The 18,545-nt window shown below is 39.3% G+C and overlaps 1 protein-coding gene across 3 annotated transcripts; it reads right to left on the reverse strand.

Moving 5' to 3' along the window:
* Positions 1 to 6,114: 6,114 nt before the first annotated feature.
* DAPL1 (death associated protein like 1) lies at positions 6,115 to 18,310 on the reverse strand. Of its 3 annotated transcripts, none has more exons than XM_065671180.1 (5): positions 18,172 to 18,310; positions 13,909 to 13,996; positions 10,012 to 10,075; positions 7,199 to 7,262; positions 6,115 to 6,636 (listed from the first exon to the last, which is right to left on the reverse strand). In XM_065671180.1, the coding sequence occupies exons 1-5, from the start codon at positions 18,227 to 18,229 to the stop codon at positions 6,605 to 6,607; spliced, it is 306 nt and encodes a 101-aa protein (XP_065527252.1). In that variant the 5' UTR covers positions 18,230 to 18,310; the 3' UTR covers positions 6,115 to 6,604. The 3 variants fall into 3 exon arrangements, with proteins under 3 accessions (XP_065527252.1, XP_065527251.1, XP_065527250.1); XM_065671179.1 differs by lacking the exon at positions 6,115 to 6,636 and adding an exon at positions 8,355 to 8,506 and having other exon boundaries at positions 7,203 to 7,262; XM_065671178.1 differs by lacking the exons at positions 6,115 to 6,636; positions 7,199 to 7,262 and adding an exon at positions 8,233 to 8,506.
* Positions 18,311 to 18,545: the final 235 nt, after the last annotated feature.

Below are 18,545 nucleotides of genomic sequence, written 5' to 3' on the forward strand. Positions count from 1 at the left end.
CCAGCTATTACCTGGACAAGGCCAAAGTATTCAGCTTCCCTACAGGTAATTTCTAGAATACAATTTCACATAATTAATTAATTAATTAATTAATCCTCCTCACACCAAACAAGGAAAATGTAGGGACAATCCAAAATACATCTAAATTTTTAAGGCTTTTCTCGGAAAACTATGATTTATTTTCATATGCAATTCATCATGAAAAACTGAATCTTAATTTAACTACAGAATGCAGTGCCAGAATATTCTAGAGCCTCTTCTCCACTATCCATGCATTTCACAGAGCATCTTTCAATGTCAGGGGTACAAAAGAGACTCCATTCTATGTGTGCAGAAACAACTTACAGGCTTGTGTACAAGAAGAGCATCCTCTTAGGAACATCTGACATGACTGCCTTGCATGGCATGAGCAGAGCACAGTGACATGGAGGCAAAGCCTCTCTGGGTCACAACCACAGAGCCATTGGTTCTCTTGCGCCTCCCTCACTGTCACTTCAGCAGCTAAGTAGCTGAAGACTTGTCCCAGAACGTGGGTAGGATGCTGCATACGACTCAGCCTGCAGCTTTTCTTTCTTCCAGTAGAGAATCCTGATCACATTTTCTTCCCTCTGTTTTGACTATGTGATGAGGCATATGTCTGGAAATAAAGGAATTTTCTCTCTCTTGGAGGGAAATGTCTTAGTTCTTGGCACCCCTTTACGATTTTGTCTTTGTCTCTGAAACCTGAGACAAAAAAGAGAGCTACGACTCCACTGTTCTGGGATCTATTACTCATCAGGCCCAGCACTCACTGTCTCTTCCTCTGTGTATGAACCCAGAAGTTTTGAAGTTATATTTACAGTGAACTGGATTTCAGTCCTGCTGTTCCACAGGGAAGCTCAGAATCAAAATATTTTTAACTAGGGCTTGATTTTAGTGCTTCGCTATTTGTCTCAGTAGAGCAATGCTTCTGATACCAGCAACATAAAGATTTTTGCTCTCATCAGTAGCTTCCTTTTGAGAAGAATTTAGCCCACAGCTGTTTTTCTACTTTAACTGTTCTGCCCTCTGCTCCTTCCAGTCATTTGTTCAGATCATTTGTCCATTCCCAGCCACTGAAATTCTTCAGCTCTTTTTTTTCTTCTTACAAAGGTTATGGCTGTCTTCAGAGTCTCAGAATTATCATGCAAGCTTCTAGTAGTTTTAAAGCCTTTGGGGTGGGGGAGACAACAAGAACCTCAGACACAGCTGAAATATAATGGCTGCGGTGTACACTGTAATGCTGGGGACTAGGGAAATAAGAAATCAAGACTTTTTAGTGTTTCTGCTCAGTGTCAGTGTTGTTTATGTTAGCTTGGGCTTCTCATCTTAACCTGCTATCTCAATGCTTGGGTTTGGAGGGTCCTTCAAAGAAGTTAATTTTGTAAATTCTAGGAGCTTTCTTTCAGTGTAGCTGGTTTTATCCTGTCAGATTTCATTCTCATGCAAAATAATAATTTGGTAGAAAATTCTCCATTTACTGATTTTAAGAAAACAGCTTGTTCTGTAAATAGTAGAATCAGCACCACTTTATATTCAATAGCTTTGTGACTGTTGGATTTGCAGATGTCTAAGAAGGTCTGAGTTCTCATTTATGTTTTTTGACTCTAAAAGCAGCATTCATAATGTCTGTCCAGTCCACTGTTATTTGATGTCTTCGTCTGCTTCCTTTTGCGATGCCATTTTTGTGTAGTAGGAAAATAGCAGGAGGTAGTCTTATCTTGGCTACCTGTTTTCAACTAATGCCATTCCACTGAAGTATTATTTTCAGTTGATTTTATGTGAAATGAACCAAGTGGCTCTAAAGCCAGCGGGGAAAGTGACGAAGGAGAACAAGTACGCATACACACATGGAGTACACATAGGCCCATTTTCTCTATGAAACCAGGCTAGAAGTTTGACACATGCTTTACAGGCAAAACAAGACAGTCTTATTATCAAGTTACAAACTACCTGTATCAAACTACTTTATGATCACTACATGCACCAACTTATGTCTTGCACTTGCTGCCCGCCGCATATTCTGTACAGCCTCTGTAATTTCAGTGATAACACATCAGAAGTTGTTGTATTTGTGATATTTAATCTCGTATGATGCTTTTTTGTCAGCAGTTTCCATAGGTGTAGATGCTACTTTGTATAAGTGTTAATAGTAAAAAATAATAATCAGTGATATCAACTAAAATACTGCAAATACCCTTACATTTATTACATTTGTTTACATTAATAATTTGTTCCCTATGTTCTTTTCTGGCCGCTGTTTCCCAGCTCAATTTTTATTACTGTCCCTCCTGATGCTTTGCTTCTCTTCTGTCCACCTATTCCCAAATCCTTTAATTGTGTACTTTTGGAAAAAAAATATGGGAAGCTGACCTCTGTGGAAGGTCTGGTCCTTTAAGCTTATTAGTTTAGAACAGTGTATGCATTTAAAACAGCAAATGCATGCAGTGCATCCAATTTTGCCAGACAGATTTATAAATTCCTTAAAGCCCAGGCCTGCAGAGCTTTGGGACATTCTGCCACCTCTTCCACACACACCCCCTAGCACCCCCCCCTTTTTTTTTCTTCATTACAATGCAAGGCAGCAAGGCCAATTTTAGGCTGCTATTAAAGGACCAGCAGCCAGAGTTTTCAACATAATTGGAGGGCTCTTCATAACAAATTTTAAAGCAGTGTGTTTAGAAACCTCAGAAGGATTTTGTATGGATGTGTTCAATTGCACACACACTGTGGGTCAGCAATTATATACCTACCCATCTTTGGTTGGCATCCATGAACAGCTCCAACAAAATCATCTCAGTCTAAATTTGGCTTTTGACTTGTTTTACTTTTTACAGCTGAGATTCACAAAGTAAACAGAGTTAAAAGTTTTCAATTTCAGCTGTTTTTTTTTAATAATCTTGCTTTTCACTGCTTTTGACATTTCTTGATAGTAACTTAAAAAGAACAAATATTTAAGGCTTGTGTAGCTTAAAGATAGTTCAGTTTGCTCCAACTCTTTAACTCTGAAAAAACATACCAAATATGGAAAATCTAAACTAGACGGAATTTAAGAAAGTTCTGAACAATAAAAATAGAAGGTTGGATTTACATATTAAAGTCAGTCTTCATTTTTGTGACTGCTCTATTTCAGTATACAGTAAATGCCTATTACGCATCTAAGATAATGGCCATTATATAAACCAGTTTTTTATAATAGCTTTGAAAAAGTCTTAATCATTCCATTACATAAAAATAACTTCTGAACGAATCACCAGAAGCGAACTCTGTATAAATGATACCAGTTTCAGAAATTTCATCCCTTTATGTGTAACTGTTGAATATGAAACGCTGCAACTTTTCAGTGTTGCCTGGTTCATAAAGCAGTACATTTGTTCTGAAGTGACCACATTTAGGAACATAATGTGAAAGCATCTACAAAACCAGCAAGGCTTAATAGTAAAGATAAAGAATCAGATACCACTTTTTGCTACCATCAGGTTATGCCTTTTGCTTCTTTACAACTTCTAGGGAGTCATGTCTTCTGTGAAATACCAAATTATGTTTTCAAAAACTAATCTTTTTTTTTTTTCTTTGAAACTTCCTCAGCAGATTAAAATATACCTCCTTCTAAGAAAATAGCTCTTTTCGGAGGGCTAACTTAGCTGACAGAACCTGAATAAGCCATAGGCGTATAGCAGCCTCTTGTGGCAAAACCAGTATACACATAAAAGTACTGAAATTTCTTAAGCTACTCTTGATATGAGTCATAAACCTCTATAAAATCTTAAGTGTTAGAAAACAACTGGAGAATTGCGAAAGTCTTTGTTAGATGGAGAGTCTCTCTTAGCTGGGGAGTCAGCAATGCTTTGACTTCAGAACTGGCATAGTCCTTCCTCTTCAACTGAAGAATGAACTAAACACTGGTGTCCTGTTATAAATGAAGTGCCAGACTGAAAATTCTGCTAGTAAAATTATCTAAAAGTTTTCCATTAAAATTCAGCAAGAGTGGAATAATGATGAGGAGTAGGTTTGACCTTGGCCAGGTTTGACAAGAATAATAAACATGCTGTTGCACTGGATCATTGTTCTCTTTATGGTTTTGCTGAATAAAGGGAAAACTATGACTGGTTTCAGCAGGGAAGTGCCTTTAAAGTTTACAGTAGCTGAGCAAGACTGAAAACAGAGTACACATCTGATTCAGTAATGTGTTCTTCAGAATACTAGCACAGCAGCAGCCCATCAGCCAACAGTGGGGAGGACAAGAAACAGACAATGCCATAGGCCTAGAAGCCAGAACAAATGGAACCCTGATATCTACACTGAACCCCAACACCACCTACCCTCTTTAGAAAAATTTAAATCACAAGTGGTCCAGAAGCATGAAGTACACATTTCTGCAGCTAAACTGATCAGCCAGGGGGGTTACTATAGTTCATTCCAGACCAGTTTGAAGTTGCACACTGCCAAATTCTCACATAGCTCTGTGAAGCACCATCCACCCTCCACGTGTCAGAGTCTTAAAGGTGGAGACTTTCCTCACCCAAGAGGAAATCCATCTCTCCAGAGAAGTACAGCAAGGCCCGTATGTCTTGCTCAGACCATCAAATAGAATGTGTGACATTACCAAGTTTACCAGTACGTTGAACCAATCAACATTTATTGAAATCAGTTTTCACTGCTTTTACTGCCACTTGGCTTCAGTCATTCCTATCTCTGTAAGGTGTTTTGAGGTCTACAGGTAAAAACAACTGCATATTAACCCATATTATGTACATCGACATGATGAAATAATGATCAACAGAAGAAATAATTTCCTGAAACCGTGCCACTTTTGTAGAATGCCTGCATCATTTGTAATAACCCTCAGGAAGCCTGAAAATAGGCTTCCTACAAGGTTTTGATCTTTTTAGCAAACCAACTGTGCTTGTTCATTATGTTCCATATTTAGTTTTAGTTCATATTTAAATAATGAAGGCAAAGTACTGAATTCAGAATTGAACTAAATAAAACAAACTTCCTAAAACATAAGACAACTTTATAGTATCATCAATGATGGTGCAAACACAATCTAAAATTACAGCGTGGAAGGCACAAACAGGATGAAAGACTAAGTTGTCTTACTAGTTTAAAATATAGTTTTAGTTTCCTGTTTACTTTTGTTATTATTAAGCAGGACACCTTAACAAATAGAAATAAATTATGAGAAAATAATGCTGCTGTCAAAATACAAGTAAAAACCAGACTTGTTTGAAAAAGGAATGCTCTTAATTATATGATGGTCTCAATTATAAAATACATTTAAGCAGAAGAGGTAGTTTGTTCTCTACACAAATCTTCCAGATTCCAGCCAAAGTCTAGGAAGTGTTACTGACATGAAAAGCAAGTATGAAATACTACCTGCAATGCCACCACATTGGTGACATCCTACAGAAGCAGGAAAAACAAAAAATAAAAATCCATCAGTTGCCAGGATTTCCTGCTCCGCGAGGTATGTTACAGCAGAAGAGGAGCTTGCACCTGCTTGGCATTTAGAAAAATAATGAAATAATTCATCAAAATTTCGCCTCCTGACTTTTTGTTAGGTCCTCTTTTTATACCTGAAAATTTTACACAGGTAGAACACGGCAGACACTTTACATTAATGCAGGCTTTCTGTGAGGCTGTTTGGAAGTCCCATACTACCACTTCATGTATGTTCCGTACATACACAGATGCCAAGCATTGAACGTGCATGGGTTCATTTTTCCAGGACTGCTGCTTCTTAGAAGCCTTTCAGAAGCACATGCTGAGCCCTATGCTGCGTAACTCCTGATTGCCAATAGACACTATACTTCCAGAACCTGAATTACTGTACATGCTCAACTCATCTGTGTAGCACTGAACTTGCTAAATGTGCATTGCACATAGTAATATACAGGTCCTTTTAAAACAGAAGTATTATATCCATAAGCAATGAGTGTATGCCATGATTTGTCACAAAAGTAATTTCCTATAGCTGTCTTCTACATTGAGCATGCCATCCCTACCCTGAACATACTACTAACAGTTTAAATAACATTTATTTAAACCAAACAAAAAACAAAGTACAAAATCAAAGAACCAAGAGAAGGGTAGTCAGATCCACTGGTTTATTCACTGCTACTTGCAGCCATGTTAACATTGCATCTCAACATGGTGTTTACACAGCTGCGGTGATGAAGCACTGCAGTAACAGGTTGAATTCCCACAGAGCAATTTGCACACAGCTAGTAATTTTTCCAACCACACTAAGGATGTAAGGTAGAAATAAGGATCCCAGGTATCTCCATTCCCACAGTATTTGAGTAACTCCTCACAGCAGGAAGCAACTCCCTCCATAGCAAGGTGCAAGTTACCTACTTCTATAGTGTGTCAGAAGTCTCATCTCTTCCAGGCACCAGGAAATGGTATCCAAATGGTTTCTCCACTGAGGTGTGCGTTAAACACAAATTGTCTAGAACAACTGGGTGTCTGGTTAATCTAGCATCCAGGGGAAAGCTGGATCTGATTCTGGAATCCTTCGCCTGCAAGATCTCATTTTTCATTAAACCCTTGGCCAGAATATAAATAAATTTTCAGCAGCAGGTTATTTCACAGAAAGTAATCTTCTTAAAGGCCCTCAGAAACAAAAAGGATAAAGATTAGAATTATACAGATTTTACTGATAGTCTTCCTGTAGAAAGCACTGACATACTACAGTGCACAGTGCTATTTTTGGCCTTGATAGCATGAATAAATCAATTCACATACGGACAGCTTTAACTCAATTTACATTCATATTGATATTTATTTATATAGTCAGCTCAGGCACTGGAAAGTGTAGGATATATAAAGGCAGAACTAGATGTTTTCCAAATCATGTAGCTACAATTTAAATAACCATAAAGTATATTGCTGCTGTTGTCCCAATAACAGTGACAATATTTTACAAGTAGCTACCAGTCAGTTAAGAAATCTGGGGAAAAAAAACCCTAGCAGTCTTCGTAGGAGCAGCACTATTTTAATCTTTCCTACTTATTCAAGGTGTAACCAAATTGTTTATTGCACATACTACTAATCACCACCTCCTGTGATCATAATTTAATCTTTAATCAACATATAAAGTTATTTACATTTTATGGATGGATGAAATGAAGCAGACATTCATGTTAAATGCTAACACTAATCCTGGGTAGCCCACCTGTGATCCTTCTGTGTAAGAGGGAGTGTTTCATATGTTTGTAATAGCTTTCCACTGCAGTCATCTGGAAAGCACACAATAAAAAGAAGCCCCATTGACAATATAAACATATTTGAACACTACCTTTCATATTATGTCTACCTGGACTCCTCGACTACATTTTGAACGGCATATTCATCTGCAAGCATTACCTTAATAAAGGAAAAAACCCAACCAAACCAAAGAACAGTCCCAGCAGAATTAAATTCAGAGCAAAGTCAGCTGAGCTACCCAACCAAGCAATTAGCAGTAGGAGAATATGATCCTCTGGACTAGGCAGGATTGACTATTTATATGGTCTTTTGCTGACAGCATAAGCAGGCAAGGCTCAAGGGTACTGCCTGTACTTGTATTTACAATTGCTCCTCCCTGTTATTAAGCTTGTATTACTACCAGTCCATGCTCAGTCTCATTGCTTTTCAGGCCCATATCCCCTTCTACCAACTTTAAACTCCATCCTCAAATCACTGCCTTCACCTTGACTCCTCCTCCTCCTCCTTCATGTCTGCCCTCTCATCCCAGAAGTTCAACTTCCTCTACTTCCCCTACTCATTCTCCCCAACCCCAGAGGGGTTCAAACAAACACTGTTTTCAGTTGGTTCTTCCTCCTGTTTGGATCCCAGGAAAGGAATCAGATTTCCTTACACAAAGAAATGCAAGGAAAAAGAGTTTTTTTCCACTGCATGGGAATCTTTCCCAGGACTTGCTCAAGTTTCTTATTGTACAGTATACCTAAGGCATACATTCAGCATGGAACAGCCTAAATTAAAACAGAAAGAAACATGCCTTTCATTTGTGGCCTGCTTACTTAGAATCATGTTCACTTCAACTTTGCTGCTATTGAAAAAAAAAAAGAAAGCTGACAGTTTCTAGTGCTTCAGTCAAAATTCACACCATAAAGGAAGCTGCTAGACTTCTTAGCATTGTGTAATTACTGTACACTAGTAAAACCAGATTACACATACACCATGGTATTTAAAGAAATCCTAAGTACATTTAGTGACTCTTCTTATAAAGTATTTTATTGTCAGTAACAAAAATACAGTGAGATACAAAGGCACACAGATTTGAACATTTCACCACAGTGTGTGAAGTGCTGTTTTATATAGAAACTCACTTTAAGTAAGCATGAGTATTTTAATGAGTATCTTAACATTTCCGTGGCTGTTGAATAATGTAAATTCTCTTAGGCAGTATGAACTTCTCCAAGGCAGGCTGAGGCTTTTGTTGAGCCACCTGTAATGCTGCTGCATTAATTTTATGGTTCATCTGTAACATTAAAGGGTGGAAAAGTTGTTACAAAAATACAGCTTTTATGCTATTTTCTTCCTAAATTTTATCATATAAAAGTAGCTTAAAAACTTATCTCCACAAGAAGTTCAAATAATCAACAGATAAACTCAGGGCAACTCTGTACATTTAGTTATATTTTTATGTTTTTAAAATGGTATCAGCCTGACTACGTTCATTCCCCCCTCCTCCCCCCCTTTTTATTAGCAGTTCATAGAATTTCCTGTAAAGATCAGGAAAGCAGAGCAAATAATCAGTGTGCCAGAGTTAACAGTAAGTTGCTTAAAATTCTTACTTTCCTAGATTCAAGTCATTGTCATTGCAGTATCAAATTATCACTTTCTAAACTACTGCAGAAGTTTCATGTAATGAGATTATGGAAACCAAGAGAAGGAAATGGTAGGTCAGAATAGAGGAGGTGGGGACAAGCAGAGGAGAAATAGCATGAGTTGTAGCTGTTCTCCTTAACAAACTAGTCAATTCAAAAATTCAACATCTACATACTAAAGCTATATACACTTCTGTTGATGAAAGGCTTATGCTGAAATGACGCAACTGATGTCTCAATCAAGTTCTGTGGATGAGGAACTCTTGTATTCCTAACAATCTAAAGACTGCAAGTATATGAAAAATAGATTCTAATTGTCAGATCTTCAGATTAGCATGCAAATTAAGAAGCTGCTTGTTAAATCAGCTCTTGCAAAACGTAGGTGCTAAGAGTCTACATCAACAGCCTAGCAAGAGATACCAGACAGTGGTCTTTGTAGGCATAAAAAGGTCCATCAACAGCTCTGCAACACGATTTTAAATGATCTCGTAGTCTTTCCCTTGGAAAAGAGTTCAAGAAGATGCTTGACTATCTAATGCCAGGTGTCAGGTGAAACAGCTGCATATGCAGCAGCAGTGCAATACTCCGTGCCTGTTGTCTCGGGGACCACTTGCAATAGTCTAATATTAACTAGCTGTCTTGGTATCCAATAAGCACTTGGAAGTGGCACTACCCGCCTCCTGCAAGAGGCCATCTTTTTGCTTCTGTGAACTGGACCCTTAACAGCAGTTAAAGCTATTTCCACAGTGGGATAAAGACTTGAAGACCAGGTTCCTTTCTCAATTGTAATCCCACCTCTGCCACAAATTTACTATGTCACTGATAATCCTCCCCCCCATTTCCATAAATCTAAATCAACATACCACTTTAAAGAACAGACACACCTTATTTTCTGTAAAAGGTGTACATAACTACCCTGGGGCTACTTAGTGTAAATAGGAATGGAATCAAACACACCAGAGTAAGGAGGAAAGGCTAGTTATATTTTAGGCATATAACTGCTAAAGAAATAGACTACCTCAAAAATATTTAGTGGTAGATGAGAAACCTACAAGTGTCAGATGACAGCAGCTTAAGGAAAATTCACCTTTTTTACCATACAGTTTTATGAAGAAGCCCTGACAAACACGTATCTTGTTTGTCCAGAGATACTTACTTTGCTCAGTGCTTCTGCTACCAAGACACCCATGTTCTGAGGTTTTGAAAAACTGGCAATGGCACTGTAAAGCAAAACCAGTATGTATTTAGCATTTCCATCTCACAGAAATACTTGGCACTTTCATTTTCCAGGCTTAATACAAAATTTAGGGTTTGGAGCTAAATCCTTTAATCACATTAAAGACTAGGATATTTAAAAAAGGTATGCTGCCTCAGAAGAGAACACTGCAAAATCTGTGTTGCAGACTTTTATTTAAGTATACAAAAGGCTATATATACATTAATATCCTTAAATAACTCAAAACAGATTCCATCCACCACCACCCTCCCCCTGCAGAGTAGCTTCACAGAAGCTGAGCACTGATATCCAGAACTACAAAATTTTGACTTAGGAATTTTTTTGATTCCAGTCTAGACCCATGAAAAAAATTCACTCTCTGCTTTTGGAGAGTGTTTTTTGACAGCAGCAATTTGTCAAGCAAAAACTTTTTGTGCAAGATTATCCCATTAACTTCTTCATACTCCAATGAAAAACAGCCATGTTACCAATACCGCATAAGCAAACTATCTCTGGATATGAAATAATTTAGTTCAGCAACGGGAAGAACTGTGGATTGCATATTCTTCTCATGATATGATTATCTGCAGTGACATCTCTGTATCTTAAAAATGGATTCAAGAAAAATCATTATTACCTTCACACATGGACTCAGATACCTTAAATATGGCTCTGAAAAAGCAGATACTGCTTTAGCATATTTCCCACTGAAATTTCATCTCAGCAATTGATATAAGTTTGCCACACTGACAAATATGTGCTATTCCAGGTCTGTTTATGTCATCAGGTAACTATGACTATAATAAAGACAGGAGTAAAATTACACCCAGACAACTGGCAATCAATAAAAACAAAGACCTTCTAACTCGGGGGGGGGGGGGGGGGGCGGGGGGGCAGGAAGGAAATCAAGCCACAAACAAACAAAAAAACACCTCAACAACAGAAGTTATTAGAAAACTCAACAAAAAACAAAGAACACACCCAACTTTGAATTGCTTCTTTTAAATAACAAAGTATAGCCAAATGGAATGTATTTTCAGAGAACTGTCAGGCAGGCATCTAGTTGCTAACATGATGCATTACATTCTATTAGGCACTATTCTCTTATATATATTATAGATTAGATTTATACTGTATATATATTCTGTTCTATTACACAGCAACTTCATAGGAAGCATGCTTTTTTTTTCTTTTAAACTAAGTATCAAAAGCTCAGCTCCTGCCAAGACCAGTCTCAGCTGAGTACCCACTTTTAAATTATGACAGTGACTTTGACCCTCAGAAAATCTCACCTGAATCAAAAACTCAACTACTTTAGTAGTTGCTTAGTAGTACCAAACTACAAGTTCTGTATGACTTCTGTGATTAGAACCTGAGAATGGAATCCAGCAATCCCAACAAGGTAGGTATGCTGTATTGAGTAACCACTGATTCTGGTGCAGAGAAATAATAAAAAGGAAAGTTCAGCTTTATTCCAAAAACCTGTATTTTAGGTTAGCATCCTCCAAGCCAGTGAGGAGAAAAACAGAAATCCAAAGACCTACAATGTTGATGTGTGTAGCTTGCCAAGAAATAATGTCATTACACCATTTCTTGGCATGGCTAAATACAGTTAATTTAAAAGTTATCTAACCGATTAGAATATTTTAGAGGAAAAAAAATTAACATCTTGGTCCAAAAAACTGAGTTCAGCTGTCAGTCTAGTCACACACTTCCCTTTTAACTCCTGGAATAATAACCTATTTCACATAAATGTTACTAGATTACAGTACTTTGTACTGCCTGTCAGACACACTGATACCATGATTGCAATGTACGCATTTCAACTAAAAAGGAAGCGTTCTTTAAAACATCTATTTAGGAACAGCAGAAGTGAATCTGTTTATCAGAAGTAATACAGGGAACTTAAATCTTAGTGCAGAAAAGAAAAACAAAAACAAACAACAAACACGTGGGAATCAGAACAAAGTCGTCCAGACCCATCCTCACTAATCCAGGCTTTCTAAACAGTTACCTGCATACTACAGAAACACTATAGTAGAGGTGGCTCCTTTCTTACAGGTAAGCAGTAACTGATGTCCCTAAATCCACAGCAGTCTAAGAAGTAATTCACAGCTTTCAGGATAATTCCAGATGTGCTGTAATAAGGATTCAGGAGCTGCTCTTGGTTTGGACGAGCCTCTTCAGCAAGTCCAGAGCAAGCTATCATGAGGACAATACAAAGACTCCTTGAAGGGAGTTCTATTCTTACGAAATACAACAGAGTATTTAATCTTGTTTTGTTTATATTTTTATGCACAAAACTAGTCCCAAATTTGGACTACAGGAGAGGAAGCTACATCCTGACAGAAATCAGAGCCCACTTCTACAGGTGAAAATTTTTTGCTTACAAGTGCTTTTTCATGCCAGGAGGACAAAGTTACTTTTAAAGCAACAACAGATGTGTTCCCTACTCATACCTTGTAAGATAATGCTCAACAGTTTCCAAGGAAAGAACAAATTCTACACTGTCCTCATTCTAAAGGGACTAAACCCCTTATCTCCTGCTCTCCGAAGTCTGCAAGATCAGACTGTACCTTCCTCTAAAAGCTGCGCCGCTGAACAGCAATAATTTAATGTTTTGGCGAGCTAGAGAATAGTGTACATAAGGTGCAGAAGCACTCATTAGAGAAAGATATCCAAGTTCCAGTCTCAACTTAGACACAATTTTGAATGCTTACAAAACAGATAAAGGTATTAAAAGCACAGGTTACAATGCCACGTGGAATTTTAGATCCAGCTCCCCGAACAAAGTACTTTAATGGTTACATTTTGTCTCATCCCCACAAATCTCAAGTCTTTTTTCTATGAAGACTTTTTCTATGAATCTTTTTTTCTATAAGTCCTCAACAGGAAGCATCTAACTCACTGGTGAAGGCAAGCGACACAGCAAGATACATGCCATTTTTATCTGACAATGGGCTAAAGTACAGGTCTTCCAGTTCCTCACAAATACCTTAATCATCATATGGAGGAGGATATATACCCTGCTTACTTGCACAACAAGGTCATCACTGTCAGAACACAGCAGATTTGTTCTGAGAGCAAATCACTGCATCAGGCTCCTTTGAAAAAAATCTTAGGGTCACATTGACTCTAAGAGCATCATAGCAATTATCCATATATCTGTCATCTTAGCTTTTTGTTGAGTGATACCTGAGAAAAATGTGTATTTTTCAGAAAAACATTCAGTCTTTGTTTGAAAAATCATGAAGAAAATATTTGTTTTGAAGCCCACTTCAACCAGTCACTGCTACCTTATTCAAAAGTAGAAAAATGCCTTAATTTTGGGGCAAAATAGCTTGAGTAAGCTTAGGAAATAGAAAACAGAAAAAGTCAAATTTGATTTGGGACTGAAATAGGAAATACAGGCTACACAGGAATTAACACTTTTCGTGAGGGATGTGAGATGTGGGCTTAGTTTCCTTCAGAATGAGGACAGCCTAAAACTCATTCTTATTTCACTGGAGACTGACTATTACTTTATTAGGTACAGGGAGGCAAAACATTGTTTTAATTTCTGTTCCATAACACGTGACAATAAAGAAGAGATTCATCTTTTATTTTTCACTGCAAGGCATTGTCCTTAAGTTTTGTAGTTGGGGTTGTTTTTTTTTTTGGGAGGGGTAGGAAATTTTAAGTTGATGATTACCTCAGAGTTGCCTTTAATCTATAAATTGCACAAGTTAATTGAAGAATTAAACTCTTCGGGGATTAAGAATTGTCTTTTGATTTCAACCTTCAGCCCATTACCTCTGAACTATGGGGCAGAGGGGAAAAAGCCCAGCAATGCAGTACCTTGTCTTGTCTTTTCCTGGGGGTTTAGCATTTTTGCCAACAGGTCCATATTCATGCTTTTTAGGCACTCTCATACCTCCAGCTTTGACTGCAAGAAGAAAATACAATTTATGTACAAATATCTACAGAGTTACATATTACATTCCATACACTAAGAGAAGAAAAAAATACTTTAAAATCATCTTTCCATATTTAACTCTACACTTCACTTTTAAACATACACATAACACAGAAACAAACAGATCCAGCAAAGACTTTAAACTTCTCTGTCATGGCATACTCAAATCAATTTCCAAATACTATAATCAAGAAATTAGAGGGGGTTTGGTCACTGCTAACTATATTAAATCTTAACACCTTATTATGTTAATATGCATTCTTCCCCCATAAATCTCAGATGTAATAGTTTCTACTTTGAATTTTAAAAGACAAAACAAACAAACCAAACTCTAAACACTTTCAGGCTGTCAAACAGTATCACTCAGCAATGAAGGTTTCACAGGACTTACTCAAGGTATTCTAGAATTAACCTAATAATGCAGATAAGAACCAGCAGCATACTTACCTTGTTCTTGTGTTCTAACACATTTAATTATATTTTATTAATATAACTGCCAATCACAAACCCAATTAGCACCAATTAAGCTACAGAGGACCTAACAATAACAATCTATGTTCTGAGGCATGTCAAAAAATTCAGTTCTGAACAAAGAACAGGCAAAGTTATCCAAAACATCTTGCTGAAATAAATACTTCCTTCCTGTTCATGAGGGTATTCATCTCCATGTTCATGAAGTTTTAAAACTGTAAGAGTAAAAAAGAACAAACGTAATGTTTATTTCTCATTATTTTGAAGAAGTTGTTTCATCTTACAGCAAGGTTCCTATTTTTATCATGAATAATCAAGACTAGAGTTTTCAAACTCACGTATTTGGGGACAGGAGTTAATAGGGAATGGCGGAAAGTTTCAAGAATTACTCAGCTAAACTGCACAAAAAAAATAAAATATTTGGCCTCTCTCAGGAGGAGCAGATGTGCCCATCTGTGACTACCACCCATTTTCTGCCAAAATCTGACCACTTGCCTTATATTTCCTGGTAGAAGGTTTAGTTTTAGGAACAAGAACTCTCCTTCAGTCATGTCCAAAGCAGCCTCACAATACTGGAGTTCTGCAATGTCTCAATTTGGCTTTTTAAAAATTACATACATACAGATAATTATAGTGCTGTATTAGCAGCAAATGAATAGTCATTTTACAGCAGCAAATACACTAGAAATCTAGACAGAACCAAATTCTTTTGACAGGCTAACTTCAAAGTCTCCTCTAAAATGGAAGTGTCTGCCTTTTCCAATTATCTGCCAGTAAAGAGAATCAAGATTTCAAATAACCCTCAGCTCACAAGGTATGAAACTTCTTTGTCTTTCTAAGCAGAAAATAACACAGAATGCACCTTTAAACAGGAATGACAAAAATAATAAATAAATCCAACCACCAAAAAAATCCTTGAATATTTCAAGAAAGCTTGTAAGACTGATGTCTTCTTGACATCAAGTTCCCTTTACAGCAAGTTTATCCAGAACACCAAAGCAAGTTATCCCAAGTATTTTTCCACAGCTTGGTAGGTGCTTAGATTTTTTTTGCCTTTTAGGAATGAGTCAAACTGCAAGTGGGAACACAACTAAAGTTTTAGAAGTAAGTAAAACACCATAACTGAACCTAGACCTATGAATTTTGGCTTGGGACCTTCACTAAGCACACATGTGCTTAGGATTGGCAATTTCCAGACACACACATTTTAGTTTTAACTTAGCAGGTAAAGAGATCCAGACACACAGAGAGGCAGACACTTTAACACTATGAAGCTTTACAAAAAGCACAAGGAGGAGTTGGGGGGTAGGTGGGAAGGAAACAAATACCTAAAATAGGAAAAGATATTTAAAGATGAAGTGGCCAACCAGGAATTGTGTCTATTACCAAAAAACACACAGAAGAAAGTTATTGATAAGAGTAAGAACAACACCGGACTTTTCAGTCTCTTCACTGACTTGCCAATAGCTGCTACTAGCAGCTGCCCAGCCTGCTGAAAGATACCCCTAGCAGTGGAATAGTTAAATACGGATGCTTCTGGAATGTACCAGAAAGCAGTTTTGTAATTTTTTTTTCCCAAAGCAATTAAGAGTTATGTCAAAGTTCCACCATAGAGCTCTATTTTTGTATTTTTTAAGTGCCCTGTAAGCCATGTAACCTACCACTTAAGAACTGTGTGCCAAAATCTTTGCTAATTTCCATATTTAAACCACCCTATATTTTTAAAGAAAGGAAATAAGGAAGGAGGAATATGTCCCTTCCCTCCCTGCAAAAAAAAAGAAAAAAATAAAAAACCAAAACAATCTAGAACAACCAAACCATGAAACCCAGACTGAAAACAAAGGCACAAAACAAAAACTTTGTTGAATCCCAAGGTTACTGATGGATACTGTGGTCAGAATAAAGGTGTCCACCTTCAACCTGCTTTGTTCATCTAGCGCAAAGTTGGAACAACTTTTTCGTACTCCTACATCCCTACTCTTTTGCCAGAGACAGTCACCTCCACTGCAGGGGCAGCTGAGCCTCACCAAGACTCAGTTTGCTGCCATGAAAACAAAAAACCAGTACCTATACAAGGTCACTGACTATAGGGGTGTAAAGGCCCTTTCAAGTGCAACTCAACCATCCCTAACACACATAAACACCCCAGGAAAGGACCAGACACAAGTGAAGTTGAAGAAAAGCTTCTTACATCACAAATTCACGTAAAAGCATGCTCAAAACAAATGAAATAAACCACACCACCAGAAAAATACCTTTAAAGAAAACAAGACAGATGTTACATCTAAGATGAGACACACAAGTTATGCCTCATGCTATTCAGGCCATAACCGCTTCTAATAAACCAGGGAGGGATAGGGCAAACCTGACTGGTTTAGGCTCAGCAGCAGCTGTACAGCAGTTCTAAAAGTTAAGTCTGCAGAAGCTCTATAGACTTAATACACACAGGTAACAAACCAAGTACTGCTGCTAACTGTATTTTGAGAGGCTAGCTCCACACAGATAATGAACAGGCAAGCACAGGAGTGGATTACCAGCTGTATGTACTTACAGATTCTGCAACAAACCTAGGCATGCACTTAAACACCAAGTAATACATCTTGAGAAACCACTCATTAGGCAGAGCCATGGTTAGAGTACCACACTGAAGGCTTGTCAGCCTGCACTCAGAAGCACCATGTTTAGTCAGGTAACTTCAAAGGGGAGGTGAGGTAGAAAAAGAAAAAAAATATGTATTTTCCACATTACAGTAAGAGGCAAAGACTGGCACACTAAATATGTATCTAGATTTCATTAAGCCACTGATACTTGTCTATTACTTGATAATGCATTCCTGATTCAGAGAGCAGCAGAGCCTCTTCTCCACCACAAAATCAGCTAAATTGGAAAAGCCCTTTAAGATCATCAAGCCCAACCACCAGCCATGACTGCCAAGTCCACCACTAAACCATATCACTAAGGGCCTCATCTGCATAATTTTGAACACGCCCAGGGATGGTGCTTCCACCGCTGCCCTGGGCAGCCTGTTCCAGTGCCTCCTCACTCTTTCGGTGAGGAAATTGTTCCTAATATTCAGTCTAAACATCCCCTGGCGCAGCTTGAAGCTGTTTCCTCGTCTTATCGCTTGTCACTGGGGAGAAGACACCGACCCCAGTCTCATTGCAACCTCTTTTCAGGCAGTTATCGAGAGCGTTAAGGTCCCCCCTGAGCCTTCTCCGGACTAAACAACCCCAGCCGTTCCTCATCAGACTTGTGCTCCAGACCCCTCGCCAGACCCAGAGCCCATGGCGGCTCACTGCAGATCGGACGCAGTCCCGAAACACCGGGTGCGGTACCTGCTCACAGTGTGAACGCAGAGCACCGCGGGCCGGGCTGCGCGCCCACACCAGGCCGAGCGCAGCCCCGGCCCGGGCCCCGGGAGCCTGCCGGCGCAGGCAGCCCCGAGCGCTCCCGCTCTTCCCGTCTGCGCCCCCACTGCCCGCACCGCTCCCCAGCGCCACCGGCCTCGAGAGGGGCGACAACAGCCCTACAGGTGCGGGAGCGCTGGCTGCGGCGGGGCAGCGCGATGCCTCTCAGCGAGTCCGTGGACGCCAGGCGCTACCGGGAACCACGTTCGTACAGGAACGCTGCTTTCAGCGGCCGCACCCCCTTCAGAGACCGGCCCCGGCCCCTACCTGCAGGCGGGCGCCCGCGCAGCGGCGGGAGCGGGGAAGCGCGCTTACTCCGCACCATGGCGACGCGAGAAAGCCGGGGGGGGACGCGGCAGGACGCGAGCAGAGGCGCGCGGCAGCTCCCGGGTGCTCTGGGGCGGGGCAGGGCGCGTGAGGCGGTGCGAGGGCGGGCCTGGTGGGGCCGCGCTGAGGTGCGGGCCGTGGAGGGGCGGGGGGTGAGTGCCCATGGCGGGGAGATCCGCTGAGGAAACGCGGAGCGGGGCGCTGCGGCAGGAGTGCATCACGTAAGTCAGGCGGACATGAGGAAGGGGATGACCAAAGGGAGCAAATTAATCATGAGAGTGGTTGGTGTTAGGTTGATTGCTGTCCCGTCTCGG

This window comes from Lathamus discolor, chromosome 3 (assembly GCF_037157495.1).
Source record: "Lathamus discolor isolate bLatDis1 chromosome 3, bLatDis1.hap1, whole genome shotgun sequence".
Lineage (NCBI taxonomy): Eukaryota > Metazoa > Chordata > Aves > Psittaciformes > Psittacidae > Lathamus > Lathamus discolor.

Excerpts from the sequence above, each read along its gene's own strand:
- DAPL1 (XM_065671179.1), bottom strand. The coding sequence starts at position 18,229 with ATGGTGCGGAGTAAGCGCGCTTCCCCGCTCCCGCCGCTGCGCGGGCGC. Across the intron at positions 13,997-18,171 it reads GCGCGGGCGCCCGCCTGCAG|TCAAAGCTGGAGGTATGAGA; the intron begins GTAGGGGCCGGG and ends TTCTTCTTGCAG. Across the intron at positions 8,507-10,011 it reads TAGCAGAAGCACTGAGCAAA|ATGAACCATAAAATTAATGC; the intron begins GTAAGTATCTCT and ends TTAATGTTACAG.